The sequence below is a fragment of the Mobula birostris genome, chromosome 21 (genome assembly GCF_030028105.1).
Source record: "Mobula birostris isolate sMobBir1 chromosome 21, sMobBir1.hap1, whole genome shotgun sequence".
Lineage (NCBI taxonomy): Eukaryota > Metazoa > Chordata > Chondrichthyes > Myliobatiformes > Myliobatidae > Mobula > Mobula birostris.
Genome location: NC_092390.1, coordinates 43,073,827 through 43,097,596, shown reverse-complemented (window position 1 = coordinate 43,097,596; position 23,770 = coordinate 43,073,827). Strand labels below are relative to the sequence as shown.

At 41.4% G+C, this 23,770-nt stretch overlaps 1 protein-coding gene across 3 annotated transcripts in view; it reads right to left on the bottom strand.

Moving 5' to 3' along the window:
- LOC140185963 (serine/threonine-protein kinase 32C) overlaps nt 1–23,770 on the bottom strand; it is a 270,736-nt gene that overhangs the window by 67,299 nt on the left and 179,667 nt on the right. For all 3 annotated transcript variants that reach the window (XM_072239770.1, XM_072239771.1, XM_072239772.1), the window contains exon 3: nt 16,390–16,541. In XM_072239770.1, the coding sequence (XP_072095871.1) occupies nt 16,390–16,541 (152 nt within the window). The remainder of the gene's footprint in view (nt 1–16,389; nt 16,542–23,770) is intronic.

Here is a 23,770-nt window from a genome sequence, read left to right as displayed (position 1 = left end):
CCCAGTATTTAAACTGACCTTACCAACATCATCTTTTTGATTTTGAAACTCAACACTATATCAAAAAACTGGGAAGGTGTTGCACTCAATAGAAATGTGTTCAAGAGGGAGCCATGCACCTTGAGAACGACCTCCACTGTGCAGCAGAGAACAAGCGGCAGCTACGAAAGAAGAGACTGAGCAACCAAAAGATTCAACTACTAACTGCAGCTACCACTTACTCTTGCCCACACTAAACCAGAATATGTAGATCCCGAATAAGTCTCCACAGACAACCAAGGACCCTCTAAAAGACAGCCCCTTGGGAGAACAACATACCTGACTCAAGTGATCACACAGAGAAAACAATTATCATCCCACTCCAGAAAACTGTTGGAACAAGATTTCTAAAATTATTATATGACGGATTATAGAAGTTTATGGATTTGCATATTTTAAATCTTATAGTTCTAGCAACAATACGATTAATCTGTTGTGTCCAAAGTCAATTTATCTCTGCCAGAGTGCAGTAGCCAGTAATTCAGCTGTAACCAGAGCTTCCTTTTCTTTACATTCTGTTACTCTAGTTATAAAGTTATAACAACCTTCTAGTTATTACTTTACATAAGATAGGATGAACAGTTGATTATTTATGATAATTTTGCTCACAGTGATTGGAATGTTCTATGCCAGGAATGGAAAATTTAACCATTTCTGCCATCTGCAGCTGAGTTCCATTCATTTAGATAAAATATATTTTTTATTTCAATTGCAGTATATTCCAGACCAGTTATTTTTGTCCCTTTTCCTCAATTAGGAAGAAAATCATTTTGGTGGCCCAATCAGCAGCAGGAACAACGCACAGGAAGGTTATTTGCAAGTCGGCGGCACTCATTTAAAAAAAGAGCTTCGCGGGCGTTCAGTGTCATTCCAGTAGCACGATCAGCGGCAGGAGCAGCGCGCAGCGAGGAGGTCACCCGCAGGTCAACGACGCCGGTTTGAAAAGAGAACTTTGCGGGCATTTGTTGTTATTCCGGCAGCCCAATCAACTGAGGGAGCAGCGCAGAGAGGAGTAAATAAAAGTACAGAAGGGACAAGCGGAGTGCTCATTGCTGGGAGTGGGCCAGTGGTGAAAGTGGGAGTGTTATGCTTTGGCTCAAAGAAGAATTCAGCTCTGAAGAGGTATTGGCTCTTATCTGGGTAAGTTTCCGTTTTTTCTTATTAGGTCAGGGGCACCTAGTGCAGTTTAAATGGCTGTTGCGTTGGAGTCCTGGGAGACCCAAATTCTCCCGGGGAACTACATCGGCGTGAAGTCCATCCAGCTGCAGCTTCTTGAAGACTGTGTTAGGGATCTGGAGCCAGCAGGTGGATGACCTTCAGCTTGTACAGGAGAGTAAGGAGATTATCCATTGGAGTTAAAGGGAAGTAGCCATCCCTAAGTTGCAGAAGGCAGGTAGCTGGGTGACTTGTCAGGAGAAGAAATGGGACGGTGAATAGTCAGTTAGTGCAGAACACCCCTATGGCCATTCCCCTCAATACCAAGTATACTGTATTGGATATTGTACTGGAGGATGACCTCCTGGAGGAATGCTACGGAGACCAGATTACTGGCACTGAGCATGGGTCTGTGGTGCAGAAGGGAAAATAGGAGAAGAGGGGGGCGGTCCTGATGGGGGACTCAATAGTCAGAAGAACAGAAAGAAGATTCCTGTTGATATGAACGGGAGAACCGGATGGTATGTTGCCTCCCAGGTGCCAGGGTCAGGGATATCTCAGATCACGTCCACAGCACTTGGGAGGGGGAGGGAGAGCAGCCAGATGTCTTGTTACATATTGTTATCAATAACATAGGAAAAGCAAAGGGTCCTGAAGAGAGAATTTAGAGAGCTAGGCCGAAAGCTGAGAAGCAGGACCTGCAGGGTAGTAATTTCTGGATTGCTACCTGTGTCACACGCCAGTGAGGATAGAAACAGGATGATTTGGCAGATTAATGTGTGGCTTATAAACTGGTGCAGCGGGCAGGGTTTCAGGTTCTTGGATCATTGGGATTTCTTATGGGGGAGGGATGACCTGTACAAAAGTGACGGGTTGCACCTGAACTCGAGGGGAACCAATATGCTTGTGGGCAGGTTTGTTCGAGCTTCTGGGGAGAGTTTAAACTAATTTGGTAGGGGGATTGGGAGCCAAAATGAAGGGACTCAGGACAGGACAGATGGTTAAAAAAAGCAAAGATAGCTTGCAGTCAGACTGTCAGGAAAGATAGACAGTTGAAAGGACAGAATTGCAGCCGGCACAGTGAGTATCAGTGTATTAGGGATGCAGAAACAAAAAGGGTACCAAATGCAGTCTTCAAAAAGTTATATCTCAATGCACAGAATATAAGAAATAAGACGAATGATCTTGTTGCACCATTACAGATTGGCGGGTATGATGTTGTGGCCATCACTGAATCGTGGCTGAAGGATAGTTGTAGTGGGGAACTGAATATCCAAGGTTACATGTCGTATTGGATGGATAGGAAGGTTTGAAGAGGGGTGGCAGTAAAAAATGGCATCAAGTCAGTAGAAAGATGTAACATAAATGTTAAATCATTGTGGGATGATTTAAGAAACTGCAAGGGTAAAATGACCCTGGTGGCAGTTATATGCAGGCCTCCCAACAGTAGCAGGGATGTGGTCCACAATTTACAACAGGAAATAGAAAAGCCATGTCAAAAGGACAACATTATGATAGTCATCAAAGATTTCAACACGCAGTTCGATTGGGAAAATCAGGTTGGAAATGGATCTCAAGAAAGTGAATGTTCAATGTCTATGAGATGGCTTTTTAGAGCAGTCTGTCATCGAGCCTACTAGGGGATCAGCTATACTGAATGGGTGTTATGTAATGAACTGGAGGTGATTAGGGAGTTTAAGGTAAAGGAACACTTAGGAGACAGTGATCACAATATGATTGAGTTCAACTTGAAATTTCATAGGGAGAAGGTAAAGTCTGACATAGCACTATTTCAGTGAAGTAAAGGAAATTACAGTGGTATGAGAGCAGAGTTGGCCAAAATAAATTGGAAGGAGATGCTGGCAGGGATGACAGCAGAGCAGCAATGGCTTGAGTTTCTGGGAAACATGAGCAAGTTGCAGGATAGATGTATTTCAAAAACAAAGAAATACTCAGATAGCAAAATAGTACAACCATGGCTGACAAGGGAAGGCAAAGTTAATGTAAAAGCAAAAGAAAGGGCATACGACAAAGCCAAAATTAGCAGGAAGATAAAGGATTGGGAATCTTTTAAACCCTACAGAAAGCAACTAAAAGAATCATTAGGAGGGAAAAGGTGAACTATGAAAGCAAGCTAGCAAACAGTATCAAGGTGGATAGAAAAAGCTTTTTTGAGCACATATTTAAAAAAATCAAAGAAAGATGAGAGTAGATATAGGACCACTAAAAAATGAGGCCAGAGAAATAATAATGGGGGACAAGGAGATGGCAGATGAACCAAATGAGTATTTTGCATCAGTCTTCACTGTGGAAGACTCTAGCAGTCTGCCAGGTGTTGAAGGGTATGAGGGAAGAGAAGTGAGTGCAGTTACTCTTATAAGGGAGAAGGTGCTCAAGAAGCTGAAAGACTTAAAGGGACATAAGTCACCCGAACCAGATGAACTGCACCCTAGGGTTCTGAAAGAGGTAGCGGTAGAGATTGTGGAGACATTGGTAATGATCTTTCAGAAATCATCAGACTCTGGCATGGTTCCAGAGGACTGGAAAATTGCAAATGTCACTCCTCTCTTTAAGAAAGAAAATTATAGACCAGTTAGCCTGACCTCAGCGGTTCAGAAGATGTTGGAGTCAATTGTTAAGGATGAGGTTTTGGAGAACTTGGTGACACAGGACAAGACAGGACAAAGTCAACATGGTTACGTTAAGGGAAAATCTTGCCAGACGAACTTGTTGGAATTCTTTGAAGAGATTACAAGTCAGATAGATAAAGGTGATGTAGTGGATGTTGTATATTTGGATTTTCAGAAGGTCTTTGACAGGATGCTATGCATGAAGCTGTTTACTGAGTTAAGAGCCCATGGTGTTACAGGAAAGTTACTAGCATGGTTAGACTTTTGGCTGATTGGTAGGAGGCAGCGAGTGGGAATAAAAGGATCCTTTTCAGGTTGGCTGCCTGTGACCGGTGGCGTTCTGCAGGGGTCGGTGTTGGGACCACTTCTTTTTAAGATGTATATCAATGATTTAGATAATGGAACAGGTGGCTTTGTTGCCAAGTTTGTAGGTGATATGAAGATTGGTGGAGGGGCAGGTAGTGTTAATGAAACAGGAAGCCTACAGAAGGATTTAGACAGATTAGGAGAATGGGCAAGAAAGTGCCAAATGAAACACAATGTTGGAAAATGCATGATCATGCACTTTGGTAGAAGAAATAGATGTGCAGACTATTTTCTAAGTGGGGGGAAATCCAAAAATCTGCAATGCAAAGGGACTTGGGAATCCTTGTGTAGAACACCCTAAAGGCTAACTTGCAGGTGGCTAGGGAGGCAAATGCAATATTAGCATTCATATCACAAGGTCTAGAATACAAGACCTGGGATGTGATGCTGGGGCTTTATAAGGCACTGGTAAGGACTCACCTTGAATATTATGAACGGTTTTGGGCTCCTCATCTCAGAAGAGCTGTGCTGGCATTGGAGAGAATCCAGAGGAAGTTCATAAGGATGATTCTAGGAATAAAAGTTTTATCATACGAGGAACATTTGATGGCTCTGGGTCTGTACTTGTTGGAATTTAGAAGGATGAGGAGGGATCTCATTGAAACCTTTCGAATGTTAAAAGGCCATGTTAGATTAGGTATGGAAAGGATGTTTCCCATGGTCAGGGAGTCTAGGACAAGAGGGCACATCCTCAGGATAGAGAGGCATCCATTTGAAACAGATGCAGAGAAATTTCTTTAGTGTGACGGTGGTGAATTTGTGGAATTTATTACCACAGGCAGCTGTGGAGGCCAGGTTGTTGGATGTACTTAAGACAGAGAATGATAGGTTCTTGATTGAACATGGCATCAGAGGTTACGTGGAGAATGCCATGGAGTGGGGCTGAGGAGGGGAAAAAAGGATCAGCCATGACTGAATGGTGGCGCAGCCTCGATAGGCCAAATGGTCTAATTCTGCTCCTGTTTCTAATGGACTTATGAAGGCACTGATACTTTATTGGAGACTATTTCACTGGGATGTATGACCTTGGAGAATGAGTACAGGAAATGCTTAGCATCTCACCTGGCATCACAAATCAATTGTTTTCACCAAACACCAGACAACCCATTTCCAGGGGAAATTACTTCACTATTCCCCTCTCATTTAGAAATTTGAGGACAATTATATTGAAATCTTTCCAAAAAACTGGACATCCTATTGGCTTCTTATGTGTCTCACCTGGTTCTATTTCCCACACTTACTTTAAATTCATCATTGCATTATTCCCACAACCTCTTTAAAATCAGCAATGCACCATTCCCCATTGCCATTTTAAAATCATCAGTATTCAGTTCCCATACTACTTTTTAAATTCCTGGGGTCCTTTTAAACTCTCTGGGGCCCTGTCAGCTCATGCCTGGAAACTCATCTGACTGTCTAGAAAATTTATTACACTGCCTAAATAGGTAACATCTAAGGAAACTGATTAAAAGTGCATTCAAGTGCTATTGAAGTAATATATTTATCCATAGTCTGGAAAGCTTGTTTGCCAGACTACGGATACATAACTCCGAGTAGTCCCAAGTCCCAAGGTTGCTGAATTATCAAGGTTTTACAGTACAACCATCCAAGTAAGTGCATGCTAACTTGAGCAACACTCATGTTGAGCCCATTCCAATGCAAAGTTCCTTGTGTAGCCCCCTGGTAAGCCTCAGGCTCGCTCAACTCGCTTTCGTCTAGGGGGAGCACCCTTCGGCCCCGCCAAACTGCGTAATCAATTTGTGTGGATGCTGTGTGATGTACCCCACACCGCCAAATAACAGACAGTACACCATATGCGATTAAATGATTACCATTTATAGATATTACTGGAAATATGTAATTAATAGAGATAAAATATAAAAGGAAAGTAAAAGGTGCCAAACTTATCAAAGTTCAACCACTTCGTGCGCACAGTTGGAGCTCAAGTAACGGGGTCCTCTTTCCACCATTCGATCCCCTCCAACCTCCTCGACCCGCCACCTGGGACCAACCACGGTGGTCGACCAGATGCTTCACACGACTCTGTCTCCGTCTCCTGTCCTCGCCGAAGACCCTGAGCCTCGGACTCCCGCTTGGGTCCTTCCGGTTGGCCAGCTTACAGCATCACCTCTCCTCTCTCTGTCCCCATCGTGCCTTCTGCACCAAAGCCCGCGCAACACAATAGCTTACAGACAAACAAGAAAGAATAACATCTATCCCAATTGGTTAGCAAATGAATACAATTCTCTTTATAACCCAAACAAGCTGCTAGAGAGAGAACTTTCTCAGCAGTTAACATAACAAAGAAGCTATTTTGATTAGCCTACGCAGTAACATAAAAAAAGAAACCCCTTACACTCTTTAATCAGCATTCTGCCCACCATAGTACTGATTTCTCCACCCATAGCTCAGTGTGGCTACACAATTCTTTATCCACAAGATACACAGCAGTAATTTGCCCCAAGTCCAAACACCCACCCAGAAAAATAAGGGCAGCTGACAATTGGGAATGCCACCATCTACAAATCACAAAGTATATTGACTGAAGTACTGTATGCCAGCATTACTTTGTTCCCTAGCTATGTCAAAGTTCTGGTGATCCCAATCTAGCAGCACTTGGCACTGCAGTAATTCATTACCACCTGTCACTGAGACATGGGCTGGTAACCTGTCAACAACGTCCACGTTCCATGAAGTAATAACTAAAAATATAGCCAATCCACAAATCTTCCTGTGATGAACAGAATCAGACCTACTTCATCATTCATTAAGATTGTGGGTGATCTTTTTATCTCAGAACTACTATCCTGTACTAATCTCATATCACTTGATTACCTTAATATCCAAACTCTATCAAACAGAGTCTTGAATATGTCCAACAACTGTGTGCCTCCATTGTCTACATGGATCAAGAATTCCAAAGATTAACCCACCCTCTGGGTTAAGAAATTTCTTTTCATCTCATTCTGTACACCTCAATCAAGGGAAACATCTATCCACTGAAGCCCTATAAGAACTCTGTGGGTTTCAAAAAAATCATCAGTCGTTCTTCTTAGCTCTAAAGAGAGCATACCTATCCTCCTCAATCTGTTCTCAGGGACAATGTAACTACCCCAGGAATCAGTCTGGTGAATCTTTGCTCCACTCTCTTTATTACAAACATTATTCCTCACGAATGATGTACAGGTCCTACAGACCAGACCTGTACACAATTTTCCAGGTGCAGTCTGACTAGGCAAGTCACTCAAATTCTCTTACAATAAAAGGCAGCATGTTGTTTGCCTTCCTGATTGCTCCTCTATTTGCGTGTTAGTTTTTACCGTATCAGCATGAGTCCACCCAGGCCGCTCTGACCAACAACATGACTGTGTGGCCAGGCTCTGCTCCAACTCCATCCACCAGTTCACAGATGACACCAGCAATGGGGGGGCGGGGGAAGGGGGCAGATCTCAAATAACAAAGGCACGGGAACAAGGAGGAAATAGCTTAATGGCTTGGTGTCATGGCCACAACGTTTTCCTGAGTGTCAGCAAAATAAAAGTGCTAGTCATTGACTTTAGGAAGTGGAGTGCAGCACAGGCCCCTATCAATGTTGGTGAAGTGGAGATGGTTGAGGGCTTCAAGCTCTTGTGAATAAACACTACCAATGGCTTTTCCTGGTCCAACCACATAGACGCTACAGTCAAGAAAGCACACCAGTGTCTCGACCTCTCCAGAAGGTTGAAGGAGTTCAGCGTGTCCCTGTTGAACCTTGCTGACCTTTACAGCTCCCTTGTAATAAGCATCTACATTTGTTATGGCAACTACTCTGCCGAAGACTGCAAGAAACTGTGGAGTGCTGTGGACACTGCTCATTCCATCATGAAAACCAGCCTATCCTCAAGGATTTTTCCTGGATTTCCTGACGTATTAGGAAAACAGCCAAAGTAATCAGAGACCTTTCCTATCCTAGATATTCTCCCTTTTCTTCCTTTCAATCAGGCAGAAGATACAAAAGCTTGAAAATCAGGCACAAGGACATCTTCTATAAGATTTTTGAACAGACTTTCTGTATGATGAAGGGGAGCTCTTGAACTTACAATCTACCATAGCCCTTGCTTCTTAATTGTCTGTCTTCACTGCATTTTCGTTGTAACTGTAACACTATATTCACATTCCTTTATTGCTTTCCCTTGTTTTGAAATTATCTGTAAAGCAAAGTTTATTTCCGGTCACGTGATCACAATAAACAGATGTGTGGTGGCCAGAGTGAGGGGCGAGATAACCTGCGCCAGGTGTACAAGGTCAGGGAAGTAGCCGGTACAGAGGCAGGAGAGGTTAGAGGTGGGGAACGTGAAAGGATGTGCAGCCAGAGCTGGGAGGGGGAGCTGACGGGTACATTAGCAGTGGGTGCGGCAGTGCAAAGGGTTCGGAATGCGAGTCAGAGGAGTCTGACAATTGTCACGAGCAAGGGCTTGATACATGGCCAGTGCAGAGAGTCAGTAATGCAGACAGGTGCTGGGTATCTGGGGTGTCTCCACAACCCATGTTGAGGGTTAGGGATCTGGGCCACGTGCACAGCCAGGGTAAGGCAAGGTATTCAGAAAATGGGCCGGGTGTGGGTTAGACTCAGGGAGGAGGAACAGGCTTAAGCTGTGGATGGGCTTGGGAGCTGGTGGTTTGTGGCCAGATGAGAAACAAGGAGAAAGGACCACTGGTTGCATCATCACCCAGCATGGAAGCTCCAATGCACAGGATCAAAAGAGACTACAGAGGGTTACAGAGTCAGCCAACTCCTCATTAATGCCATGGTAGTGTAGTTCAGGAGCTTGAAGACACACACTCACACCCTGCACCTCAGAGTCTTTCCATCATCTGCAATGCACATGTTAAGAAAGTATTGACATACCTCCTGTTTACAAAAATGATTGCATCAACATAATCCAGGTCAAAATAACTGGCTTCTTTTCTTCCCTCCTCAATAGTCTTCCATCCACACTTGTGCACATTGCTAACAGCAGGCTTTATATTTACCTGAAGTCCTCCAACAGGACATCTAATGACAAGGAAGTCATGAGCAGCAGATGTGTGGGAACAACACAACCTGCGGAGTCCCCTCCGAGCTACTCACCATTGGACTTGGGAAATAATTGCTTTCCCACAACACCCACTTCCTGAAAAATGAACAATAAAGAACACGGCCTCCATAAGAATCATCATAGGAAATCACTGGGGGTATCCTGAAGGTTGGAAAGTTGAAGCCTGGCCCTTGGGGTTGATGCTGAGATCTCAGAGAAGGCTGGAGGACAGCGAAGGTTGTTAAGCTTTGCTGGGGGCAAAAGGACGTAAAAAGAAAACTACAGTTTTCCAAACTGGCATTGTGTTAGGAAATCCAGATTTTCCCAGAAACATCCCAGGAAAACCTGGTCTGATTCACCCCCAAGCCATCCAATGTTCCAAAAAGAACATTGTACAAGAAGTACCATGATCATGTCCAGGATTGTTATGAAAATTGCACATTCAAGGCAGTTAAATGTGATTACTCTACATTCACTCAATTGACTCAGGGTGGTCCTTCTGGCCAACACGATCTCACCTTTTCACGAAGATTTCAAAATTGCAAAGAAATACACTAGTCTCAAGTATGGACAGCAGCAGGTACATAGTGTATATGGCCATGCCAACTTATTTGAATTTTTCAGCCACTTGTAAGAGTCTCAACTTCAACGAGTGCCATAAGATGTCTTAAGGAGCTTAATGGAGGGAAAAACCAGCAAGATTAAACAAGAGATAATAGTTATCCATCAGAAGTTGCCTAACAGGTATGGCATCAGTCTGACTTGTTTCATTCAAACCAGTACAAAGAGGCAAACAGTACTCCAGTATGACTATGACTTAACCTGAAATGCATGACATGGGTATCCTTCCTAAGTGAGGCATCATTGTATTTACTGCAATGCCAGCAGTTGCAACAACAGTGCAATCGGTTGCTACACTTTTCTCACAGCTATGCAGCAAAGCTTCAGTCGCTGCATTGCATTTAGCCTCGTAGGAACAACTATAGTGTTAGCATTTCTTTCCAAGTGAAAAACACACTAATAATTGTTTTTCACCAATTTCACTTGCATTTAGGTAACCAGTCTAGAGCTAGCTCCACACATTATGATACTTTTTTGAATTAAAAACAAGCAATATCCCATTTCTGAGCAAACATTTCAATGCAATGTGAGTGCCAATTTGCTGTGGTTTAAATTTCAAGAAATAATATCAAAGCAACGTATTGGCAAATTTGAAAATTCAGTTATAAAGACATTGTATAATTGGATGACTTTCAAGTGAACTGGTGAAGTATGCTGGAATGGATCATGCAGTGAACTATGGTAATGAGACTTTTTGTAAAACAACAGTTTGCTTCTGGTGCTTTGGCTCTCAAGAATTTTTTTTGGGACTCAGAACAGATATCATGTCCCCAAAATAGCATCTAAATAACTTCACTGTTAAACTACTAAGTGCATTTCTATCAATCAGTAACACCATTGCATTGTCAAAAATGATGTAGCCATTCCTCATCATCTAAGTTTAAGGCTCACTCAGTGCTTGGTCAATAGGTTTGTATGTACTTCAGTGTCTGGACAACCCTTTTCAGTTTATGATTTGTTGATACCCCACTGCCTAAAATTCTGCTTTAAAAATTTACCAGTACAACTGATTTGAAAGTTAAGAATTGAACTAATAAAATAAATTAAATTTTCTAAACTGACTTAACCATCTTTGGGTAATTATTCAAAATTATATTCGCTGCAGTCTTGACATTTATTTCAAACAGTTGCTACATTCAGGTGCCTTGAAGTATACCATTCTACAAAATTATTATTTATGACAATTTTTGAAAAAATGTGCTTTTATAGTAGTCTTTTGTTGTTGTGAGTATTTCAACTGATGAGTTCAGAAAGATTATTTGTTATTCTACTGACCTGGTTTTCAATGATTAATATTGCAAATGAGGTTGAAGAAATGGCTCTTAAATGATCTGGTGGTCAAAGGAACCCCATGAAATAACACTACACCATATGGGTGAAAGGAGCAAGGTTTTAGAGATTAAATAGGATTTGAATTGGCACTGAATTCCCCTTGCCTGTTAGCTCCACTGGGGTGCAATTAGTTCTGTAAAAAGCTATTGGTTGTATCTGCTAAACTGTATCCCAGCAAGATTAATCACCTTCATGACAGAAGTGGAAATTGAGAAAAAAATGAACTATACATTGAATTGCAATATTTTCATTGCTGTCTTCTACTTTGCTGAGCTGCTTTCATAACTTGCACTTCAACCATGCAGTGCACAATCAATAAGTCAGTTTAAAAAATATTCTTAACCAGCTGCATGGGAATTGTGCAAGACTTACTGTATTTCACCATTACTCTCAAGTTCCAAACAAAAATAGAGGTTAATTTTATCTGACCGTGTATAATTTTAGAGAATGCTTACACATTATTTATGCTAAATGGAGTATTCTGTACTACACTTACAAGTCACTAGATATGTTCCATAGGTTTTAAAAATAACCTCATTTATGTATTCAATACACAAAGGAAACTTCAGGTGATTAATTTTGACACTAACTCTTGACAACATCAACTATGAGGTGATAGGATTTCAAATGCATCTTTCTATCTATTACTTTTATTCTAAAAGAAAGCTTATTGAATGTGTACAGGACTAAGTAAACTATTTAAAAATTGTGAAAACCATTGTCATTGAAATTATCCCTTTTCAGTTTTCATCCTTTGACAGAGATTCCATTTTCCACATTGGACATCATTTGAAAACACGTAGCTTTTGGTCATAGCTTCACTTTCCCACCCGATATAATTACTAAGATCAGCAGTTTCTCCTTCATTTATCTATTGCTGGAAACCTCACTCATACTCTTGTAATTGCAAACTCAGCAATTTCGATGCCATCATGGCCAGCCTCCCAATTTACTCATTCTATATTCAGCTTACATTTCAAAACCCTCAATCATCCATCACTTCTGTGCTTGCTGATGTATGTTAGCCCTCAGACCACTGATGCCTCAATTTTGAAACTTTCAAGAATTGTGGTGTTCAACTCCCTGCAAGTCATAGTCATAGTCATACTTTATTGATCCCGGGGGAAATTGGTTTTTGTTACAGTTGCACCATAAATAATAGTAATAAAACCATAAATAGTTAAATAGTAATATGTAAATTATGCCAGGAAATAAGTCCAGGACCAGCCTATTGGCTCAGGGTGTCTGACCCTCCAAGGGAGGAGTTGTAAAGTTTGATGGCCACAGGCAGGAATGACTTCCTATGATGCTCTGTGTTGCATCTCGGTGGAATGAGTCTCTGGCTGAATGTACTCCTGTGCCCACCCAGTACATTATGTAGTGGATGGGAGACATTGTCCAAGATGGCATGCAACTTGGACAGCATCCTCTTTTCAGACACCACCATCAGAGAGTCCAGTTCCATCCCCACAACATCACTGGCCTTACGAATGAGTTTGTTGATTCTATGGGTGTCTGCTATCCTCAGCCTGCTGCCCCAGCACACAACAGCAAACATGATAGCATTGGCCACCACAGACTCGTAGAACATCCTCAGCATCGTCCGGCAGATGTTAAAGGACCTCAGTCTCCTCAGGAAATAGAGACGGCTCTGACCCTTCTTGTAGACAGCCTCAGTGTTCTTTGACCAGTCCAGTTTATTGTCAATTCGTATCCCCAGGTATTTGTAATCCTCCACCATGTCCACACTGACCCCCTGGATGGAAACAGGGGTCACCGGTACCTTAGCTCTCCTCAGGTCTACCATCAGCTCCTTAGTCTTTTTCACATTAAGCTGCAGATAATTCTGCTCACACCATGTGACAAAGTTTCCTACCGTAGCCCTGTACTCAGCCTCCCCATCTCTGTAGCCCAGCCCTATAACTCTCCAGTTTTCTAGCTCTAGGCGCTATCTCTTCTCTATTATCAGAAGTCCCAAACTCTGAAGTTCTGTTTTTCCTCATTCCTGATATTTTATTTCTCCTCCTCCATCAAGAAGCTCTTTAAAACCTCCCACTCTGAAAATATTTTTGTTCAACTATACTCCTAGGATTCTTGGGTTATTTTGCTGCTCGCTGCTGTGATGGTTCTGATTGCTGGTGTTAAAATTTTATTTACATATTAAGAATGAAGAAAGATTAATTTTCCTCACTTGCTACAGAGCTCCTATTAAAGTTCCATTTGCTGTTGATTTGCGTACATCTGTTTATATTCAGCAATGAAGTTTTTAAGGCAATTGTGATAAATATTTCTCATAATGCTTCCACTCATTGAATAAATTAAGTGAGAGTAAACCTCAGTCAGCACAGTGCTGACTCATAGCTCCAGTGAACAGTGAACAGGATTCAGTCTTGATCTCCAGCACTGTCTGTGTGCTGCTTGCACATTCTCCTTCAGACCGTATTGATTTCCTTTGGGCACACTGATTCGCTCCCGCATCTCAAACACTTGTGGATCTGCAGGCTAAATGTTCCCTGTAAAATACCCTATTATGTAGGTGTGAAATGGAATGTGTGTGCGTGGGGGGGGGGGGGAGGGTGGACTTGATGGGAGTGTGAACAGAGTAAATTATTAAATTGTTTTGGAATTAGTGTGAAAATAGGTCCTGATGGCTGATATGGACTCACATAGCTTAAGTGTCTCTGCTGATGTTGCATCTTTTTAGGAGTCTCAATGAACTGATATTTTGGTAAACCAAAGGGGTTACTCAGCTGCAAAGCATCTTTTCTTGAGCAAATAGTGGCATGGTTCAACGTCTGATCGAATTTAATGGTCAGGTATGGACCAATAAATAGACTGGCAGCAATGAATATTGAGCACTGATTATCCAGATGTAGATAGAAACAGTTGAGGAATTGTAATGCAATTGTGTAGGAAGTGATGAAGCCATTGTTGCAATATTACAGTGGGAGGCTTAAAATTATTCAGCTTACAGCAGAGTTTTTTGAAATATAAAGCCAATACTAATAAATCAGTAATTAGTCATTTTCAGGTTTTACTTAGGTTCAAAAATGGGTTGATAAATTTTGATCTGGAAGAGAATTTAGCTGTCTTTTGCACCTCAACCAATTTCTTCCTTATAAAGTCTTCTCAGGTTTCCAGCCAGGTACAGGTATCAATTTTAACTGATGTTTTGATGACAAACTCTGCCATCTTCATCAAGGATGATGCCTGGGTATGTCTAGTCTGATGGCATTTATACCCTGTCATCCATCCCTCCTGATTGGTTAGTCCTCATCCATCAGGTTTCCGCTGTCCCATCTTGTTGACAATCGAATTCCAGTTCTTACTTAGACTACCTTCTTTATTAGAATTCTTTTCCTCTAGTTTTAGTTCAAAGGCTTCCTTCACCAGGCAGTCCAAAAGCCATTGGCGTGGTACAGTAGTTTAGTGCCAAAGACAATCCTATGGCCATTGCGGATGCAATGTTCTGCTACCGCCGATTTCTCTGGGTAACCCAATCGAATACATCTTCTGTGCTCCTTGATGTGGGTTTCTACCATGCATCCCGTCTGGTTGATATACACTGCTCTGCATTCTCAGGGAATACTGTAAATGCCAGCCGTCCTGAGTCCCAGGTCATCTTTGACCCACCTAAGCTGTGATTTGAGCTTCCTTACAGGTTTGTGGATTGTATTAACCCAGTATTTCTTCAGGATCTTTGCAATTCTTCCACAAACCATGGAATATAGGGAAGATAGGCGGTAGCAACGGGTTCTTCCTCGTTGCTAGGTTTCCTGGTTTTTCAGTCGGCCCTTTCAAGGGTCCGACTGATTTCCCTCACTTTGTAGCCATCTGTAGGAGCGCCGTGCATAATCATCTTATTTCCTCGTGTCATTGAAATAGTTTTCATATGGTTAATCAATGTAGAAAGAACCGCTCTACATTGGGATGGAGGGCAGCCATTCTTCCCCATCTCCATCATAAATTGAAGGCTTGAATGTATATTGTTCAAATGCTCGTGAACAGTTGAAGTGCCTGGAGTCCATGAGGGCACACTACGAAGGTGTCATCAACATATCTGAAGCAGCATTTGGGGGCATAAGGGTGATGAACTCAGAGTCTTCTCCTCAAAGTCCTCCATGTAGAAATTAGCAATAGCCAGTGACAAGGGTGATCCCATGGCCACATCATCCATTGGTTCATAGTAGTTCCCCTTACAGAGGAAGCACATTGATATAAGAATGGGTTCAAAAAGGTCACTGGTACTCTTACCAAACCTTGACCATAGGAGGACCAAACTGTCCTTAACAATAACTCAATACCTTAACAATACCTGTCCTTATACCTCAACAATAACAGGCACCATCATGTCTCCCAAATGTGGAGAGGTTCTTCCTACTTTGATTAACTGTACAAAAAAGTATTTCAGGCCCAGAGTGCCTCCATAATAATACCACAGAACTAGACATGCCCAGGCATCATCCCTGATGAAGATGGCAGATTTCGTCAATGAAACATTGGTTAAAATCAATACCTGAAGACAGCTGGAAGCCTGGAAACAGTTTATTTGTCATATATGTTGGGAAAACACTAGATCCTTTTCCAATTCCTTCCTTATTTGTTTATATTGGTAAATTTTGTATACTTTGCTACACAACTTCAATCCCTTCAATCCAACTTTACAAACTTTTACTAATATCACTGAAGTGATCTACAAATATTTTAAGTGGTAGTGATGGCTGTGATCTCAAACAATCTGGAGCAGTGATTTTATTGTTATTACAGAACTATCTCCGTTATAAAACCAATTCCATAATCAACACTTGGCTGGAAGTATAAAGTGATTGGCTAGCAGAACAAGCTCTTATAAAACTCTACAAGTCTAATTGGAATGGCCTGGCTTTATTAATGAAGGAGCAGTACTTTCTATAATAAAAATAATAACTTTAAAACTGCAAAAGAATATTGGAATTATGCAACATTCACGTCTTCTCTTGATCATCAGAGCTCAAGCTTGCTGGTGTCAAGTAGATCAGCAAAACGCAAGTTGTGACAATTTGCAAATTCCATTTTTGCAAACCTCCAGGCATAGCATAAAAATAGAAGCACAGATCTTAGGGATGTGTTCTAATTCAGAAATAGGGGCATTCAGATCAAACAAAATCACAATATCTCAATGCACACATAATAAAATTGGAGATAATCACCAGAGGTTTACTAGGAAAACGTGTTCAATTTCTTGCAGGATCTCCAGCTCCCTGAAGACATTTCGGACCTCGTCTCTCTCTATGCATTGCTGTTTATTCATGTACTTCATAGCATACATTTTCTCTGTGTCTCGCTTTTGTACGATGCACACCTGGAAGGCAGTAAAATAAGAAAATAGGTCACCTCTGAAAGAAAATTATAATTTTTTAAGAAATAACAAAGTTCTTTCAAACAAAGTGATAAACATTTTCTATCTACAGCAGTTTCCAAGACCTGCATGCCAATTTGTTAGTGCTATCTCGCTGGATATACCTCACCCTGCTGGCACTGGACAAACATTTGGCAGTTCTGGAAATGATAAGGATGCTGTTTTCCACTGTTTCAGTCCAGGTCCTCAGTGTTTGATCACATGACTGGTGTCAGCTAAATGCTTACCAGACAGAATATAGGCCAAAAATATCAGCTGCCAGTGCATCTCCAATGGAGAAAAACTGATTTAAGACTGTATTGGTTAAGACACAGAATACAAGATTATCTGCTCCATGAATGATCGTACTCTTAAATTCCACTGTACATTAATTTGGCACATCATATTTGTGACCTTTCAACCTTTATAGAAATAATGTTTAATCTTGAGCATACACTCAGGCATGCAGAATTTATAGTGCCCTGTCAGACATCCAGCACCAAGTTTTCCGCAGAGAGCCTTGCTTTAAATAATCCTGTAATTGTTCTGTAAAGGTAAGAACATTACAAAAATATGACTGGGGATTATGAGAACAGATAGATGACCTTTGAATTCATAACAAATTGATTAGGAGCCATTAGGCTCTGGCTGGTGAGTTGCTGTTACAACTATTATTTTCCACTTTTGCATTAATTTTGATTAATAATATCATAGCAGGCTGCCAGCTTGTCATTTTTATAGTTTGCAACTGGTGACTGATCAGCGCACAGAGACCTAAAATAAAAGCACTGTATGAATATGAATACACAATTACACAGTGCTCCTGGACTTTCTCCAAATCCTTCAGTCACAGTTGTCTTGGCATTTAACTGCAGATAGATATTGCTGCCTTAGAGTTGCACCATGGTGACTGTTAGTGTTTAATTAAAATGCTTAATTAATGGAATACAATTTAAATGCTAATATTAATACGAAGCCTCAAATTTTAGATCCTGGAAAATTTGAATACCAAATATGTAGCTTCTTATTTTGTTATTTATCATTTTTTCAAAAAGATGAATTAATTAAATGTCAATTTTATGCTATATTAATTTAGACAACAGGATGGATTTGCATTAGCAGTTGATTGGATGAAGCAGAAGGAATTTGCCCGTCTCTGTCAACTGTGAGACTCCAATAAAATTAGTCCAAGCAAAAATGTGAAGGCTTTATTAAAGGTCAGAACCCTCTGAGAAAGATGACTAGATTGCAATTTAAAGATGTAAATGTTAAATATTATTTTTAAAACACCAAAAATACTTAAAAATATTAAATACATCATAAATAATTTTTAAAGTTGTACTTAACTTTTGTTCCTTGAGGCCTTACAACCCTATTTATGTCAACCTTTTCAAACTCAAAATCCCAAAGAGTTTGACAGAATAGATGTTGATTTGTTCTCATGAGTGAGGGAGTAGAAAACAAGTCTGCAAAATAATGGACTAGTCATTCATAACTGAGGTGCACAGAAATTTTTTCTCTCTTGCGACTGTAAATTTCTGGAATTCAGGACCCTGAATATGGTGGAGGCTTAATTATTAGGTATATATATTTTGCATAGTAGGGGAATTAAAGGTTATGGGGAAAAGGCAGGTAGGTGGAGATGAGTCCATCGCCAGATCAGCCATGATCTTATCGAATGGCGGAGCACGCTCGACAAGCCAGATGGCCTACTCCTGCTCCTATTTCTTATGTTCTTATGTTATATAAATAGATAAATATTTGAAATATTAAGGAACTGAGGATTTTGGGGAACTGGCAGAGAAGAGGAGTTGAAGACAATGTAGATCAGACATGATCGTATTGAATGGCAAGGCAGGCTTAAGGGGCATGGTGATCTTCTCCCTGCTCCCTTGAGAGCTCACAAGTCCTGTAACAGAACTAACCCTCTAAATAGAGGTGAACCTCCATCATTTGACTCCATGCAAGTTCAGAACTTCTTTGTTCACAGGTGTGTTCCAAAACTAACCATAAACTCTGTAGACAAATGGCATTTCCATTAAAGAACTGCATGTACAATCCAGTGCCTGCCTTCTGTAGCAGCAACCTGAACACAAGGAATAACTGACGAAGATACATTAACAAATCCACTTCTGACTTATAAATGCTAAAACACATTGACTGATATTTTGAACACAAACAAGAGAAAATCTGCAGGTGCTGGAAATCCAAGCAACACATACAAAATGCCAGAGGAACTCAGCCGGCCAGGCAGCATCTATGGAAAAAAAAGTACCGTCAACTTTTCAGGCCAAAACCCTTCAGCAGAACTGGAGAAAAAAAAACTGAGGAGTGGACTTGAAAGGGGAGGAGGGTAGAGAGAAATATTAGGTGATAGGTGAAACCTGGAGGGGGAAGGGATGAAGTAAAGAGCTGGGAAGTTGATTGGTGAAACAGATAGAAAGCCATGGAAGAAAGGAAAAATGGGGAGGAGCACCAGAGGGAGGTGATGGGCAGGCAAGGGGATAAGGTGAGGGAGGGAAGAGGGGATGGGAAATGGTGAAGGAAGAGGGTTGGGGGGCATTCCCTTGGGGAGGTACGAGTGGACAAGGGAGTTGCATAGGGAATGATCACTGTGGAAAGCAGAAAATGGAGGGGAGGGAAAGTAGAGATTGGTGGTGGGATCCCATTGGAGGTGGCGGAAGTTTTGGAGAATTTACACAGGGATCGTTTACTATGTGACCCCCTTGTCTATTTGTCGCTCCCCACTGATCTATTTATCCTTGCAAGCAGAACAAGTGCTAAACCCGTCCCTACACCTCCTCCCTCACTATATGTAGGGCCCTAAGTAATCCTTCCAGGTGAGATGACACTTCACCTGTGAGTCTGTTGGGGTCATTTACTGTGTTCGGTGCTCCTAGTGTGGCCTCTTATATATCGGTGAGATCCTATGTAGATTGGGAGACTGCTTTGCCAAGCACCAACACTCCGTCTGCCAGAGTAAGCGAGATCTCACAGGGGCTGCCCATTTTAATTCCTCTTCCCATTCCCATTCTGAAATGTCCATCTGTGGCCTCCTCCACTGTCGTGGTGAGGCCACACTTAGGTTGAAGGAACAGCCACTTGTATTCCGTTTGGGTAGCATTCAACCTGATGGCATGAACATTGATTTCTCAGACTTCCTGTAATGAACCCCCTCTTTCACCTTTTCCCTCCCTCACCTCATCTCCTTGTCTGCCCATCGCATCCCTCTGGTGCTCCTCCCCCCCTTTTTCTTTCTTCTATGGCCTTCTCACCAATTTCATCAATCAACTTCCCAGCTCCTTTCTTCATCCCTCCCCCTCCAGATTGTTACTTTGAAGTAAGGTTTACTGTCTTATGCAAGGAGGATAGTACAAAATACTGGGGACAGTATTTTAAACAGCCGTAATGGTCCCAGGATCAGATATATTCAACAGATTCCAAGTCATCCTCATTGCTACCATCACTTATTGTCAGTGCTCCAAGAACCCTCATTCATTCCTCTGCAGTCTTTTCACAAATTACAAGAATAATTATGTGCAACAATGGCAAATACTTCAGTAATTATACCACTCCTGAAATATAATAATTTGGATAATTATGGTTTAATGATAATTTGCTAATGTCCTGATGAAGGATCTCAGCCTGAAACATCGACTGTTTATTCCCCTCCATAGATGCTTCCTGTTCCTCTCAGCATTTTGTGTGTGTTGCTCTGGACTTCCAGCATCTGCAGAGACTCTCGCATTTATAACTGGGACATTGATGGTGATTCCCGAAATCAGCTCTTTCTATTGAGAGCATTGCAACAACCTGCTGAGTATGTATTCATCCATTTTGAATAAAAATGGAATATGCTAGAACTGCAAACATTTCAATGACATCAGCGCCGGACCCGGGAATGGAGGTTCCCAGGTTCAAAACCAGTCGAGTCCGCTCCCGAGTATGCTTTCCATCCGTGTCGGATTGAGTGTTGAGATTGCAGCTTGACCTCGTAAAATAAAAGGGAAAAATACTACGAAGATGTCTGTGTGAGGAGTGGTGCGTCACACAGTCCCTCTCTCTCGCTCCGCGCCTTGTAAAAAAGCCATGAAAAAGATATAATCACGGACACACGCACAGACTCGTACACACACACCAAAAAAAAAGAACTGCAAACATTTAGAGAGAGTGGGTGGCTGAGATAGAAGGGGTGATTGAGATAGACAGAGTAAGTTCTTCTTTCGGGATAATGACCTTTCAGCAGAAGGGCAAAATCTGAATATAAATACTTAATTGGGCCTTACACAGCAACAGAAGAGCCATTGGATACTTTGAAATCCATAGACTCAGGAGTTACATATCTGAGGAAAATGCAAGGATCTACAAGATCCAACATTGAAGACACTGGTAGAAATGTTCAAGAATTGCATGCGATTGAATTGGAATTGGGTCAGTCACTAAATAGGCACTTGTTGCATACATTTTCCCCTAAAGAATTACAGAATGCAATCCCTATAATAAATTCCAAAAATCGTGAAACAACTTGTATTGAAAAGTGTTTGATTCATACAGTCACCATGAACAATACTGCTTCCAATTAATTCTACAACAGTGATTTCATTTTTAATTACAAGTTACTCAAATGTTTCGCTCTTTGCCTTGCTATTATGTGCATGATTTACATCATGCAGAATAGATTGCTGCACAGTGACCTGGCCTACAGGGATTTTTCCTGGATCGCATTTTCTGCACCACTAAGACCTCGGCAAAGATACAGTTAACACCCATAGTGACGTTCTGCATTCATAGGCCTATTTTCCTTATTCTTACAACCTATAATTCTTTCATGTTAATAAATGTGTAATAAACCCAAATGTGCAAGTAATCTGTTTTGCCATTTTAATCCTCAACATTTAGATATCACACAGCCACATGGGCTTTCTAGAGTTTTTGAGAAAAAGTTATAACTTCAGCTTTCAGAACTCATCTGCCACAGAATCGAGAGAGTACAATGGTGTATGTAGACAGAGCGTGGCAGCCTTACATACCCTGTAAATGGGAATTTGTTTGAGAATCCCATGTATGTTGTGAAATACTAAAATTAAATTCGGCTTCTGATCATTCTCCAACAGGAAATAATAAAATTTATTCAACATAGTTTAATAGACTTTGGTAAGATAGCACTGGTCAATATTTATTGTTTGTGCAATTCTTTCCAGTAATGGATAATCCATATAAACATAATCTTTTTATTTTAACAGTTCTGACCTTAAACTATCTTTCCCTTTTAATGATCTGCCTTATTCCCAGTTGGTTCCTATAGTTGTCATAGGTGGGGAGGAGGAGATGGGATAAGCTCCCTTTACCTATCAAATGCTCCCAATGACGTGAATCTTGAATAGCCTCTGACGACCAGGTCCATTTCCTGGCCTTCACATGTGGCTTAGTTACAAAGCCCAGCAGAATCATTTCTACTGATGGGATACAGAGCAAAAGCAGGCTAATGGCACCTTAAAACCAGTTGCTTCGGGCAGATGTGGCTCATTAGCTGTGATTGGCAGGTCATCCAGCAGAAGGAAAACTTTGATCTCAAACCTCCATTGGCTTACAGGGAAGCCATAATGGGGAAGACTTTGGGAAAAATCCCCAAGGAAAGCTTCAGAGCTGGTGTCCCTAAGGCAGTGTTAAGTTGAGTTTAACACTGACTGGCGACTTCTGTGGCACTGCTAGTGCCAAACTGAATCGGCCTCAGCCATTCCTTTGAGTTCATCAGCTGCATGGAGAAGAGCAGCCTGCTGCATGGGCAACAGCTTGCTCTCCATATCGTACTCCCCTGGCTTGCATATAGACTTCGACGCAGTCAGCTATGATGCCAGATCCGTGGTTGACCCTGACCAATTGAGGGCTTTATGGTCTTTTCACTCAATTCCTCCAATAGAATTTCGATCTTCCTTCTAGTGACTGTCACAGACTTGCATTGCAGCCTCTTATAACACAGTTCATCCAGATCAAGGATTTTCTTCCACTCATTTCTAGGTACTGAGGTGGCTAAACATCAATGTGAGAGCTGAAGTATCTTTCACAGATGGAGCAAGTGGTGGTTGAAGTGGTAGCCACTTACACAGGAATTCTGAAGGCTCCTGATGCACGGTATTAAGGCTCTCAATACCAACTACCACTTTGAGCCGTCAGTGACAAAGATTGGCAGGTGACAGTGGGAGACTGCATTTATTCAAAGTTGTTTCAGACACATCTTTGAAATCTTTTTTTGTATCTACTCTAATGGAAACAGACGACGATGAGATGACACCCCAGTGTCCCACCACCCCATCCCCTGGGCCACAGACTGATACCGATTCTTTAAGAAAAAAGCCGAAATAAACATGCTAATTAATTAGGTGCCACCCAACACGTAAATGTCGGCCCAGATCAGAGGCAATGCATAAAGACAGCTTTTGCCACTTGGCTTTCATAAATCAAAGTATTGAGTACAGGAGATGGAATATTTTGTTGAAATTGTATCAAATGTTAGTGAGACATAATTTGGAGTATTGTGTGCAGTTCTGGTCACTTACCTATGTGAAAAATATCACTAAGATTGAAGGAGTAAAGAGAAAAATGTTGCCAGGATCTGTGGAACGGAGTTACAGGGAATGCTGAATAAGTATCTGGTATTTTCCCGTTGTATACAATGAATAAACTCTTCTCAAGCTTCCAGCCGGGTACAGGTATTGGTTATAATCAGTACTTGCACCCAGCTGGAAGCCTGAGAAGTGTTTATTCAATGGTTGAATAGTTTATGACTTTAGTCCCTGGAGCGTAGGAGAACAAGGGGAGACTTGATAGAGGTTTACAAAATTATGAGGGGTATAGATAGAGTAAATGCAAACAGGCTTTTTCCAGTGAGGTTGGGTGAGATGAGAGGTCATTGGTTAAGTGTGAAAGGTGAAATATTTAAGGAGAACCTGAGGGGGAACTTCTCCACTCAGAGGGTAGTGATAGTGTGGAATGAGCTGCCAGAGAAAGTGGTTGATGCAGGTTTGATTTCAATAGATAAGTGAAATTTTGGTAAGTACAGGAAAGGGATGGGTATGCAGGAGTGGGTCAATAGGACTTGACAGAAAAACAGTTTGATGTGATCGAGATGGGCTGCAGTGCACTATAATTCTCTAAGCCGACACTGTCCTACTTTTCTTATTGTAAATATTCTC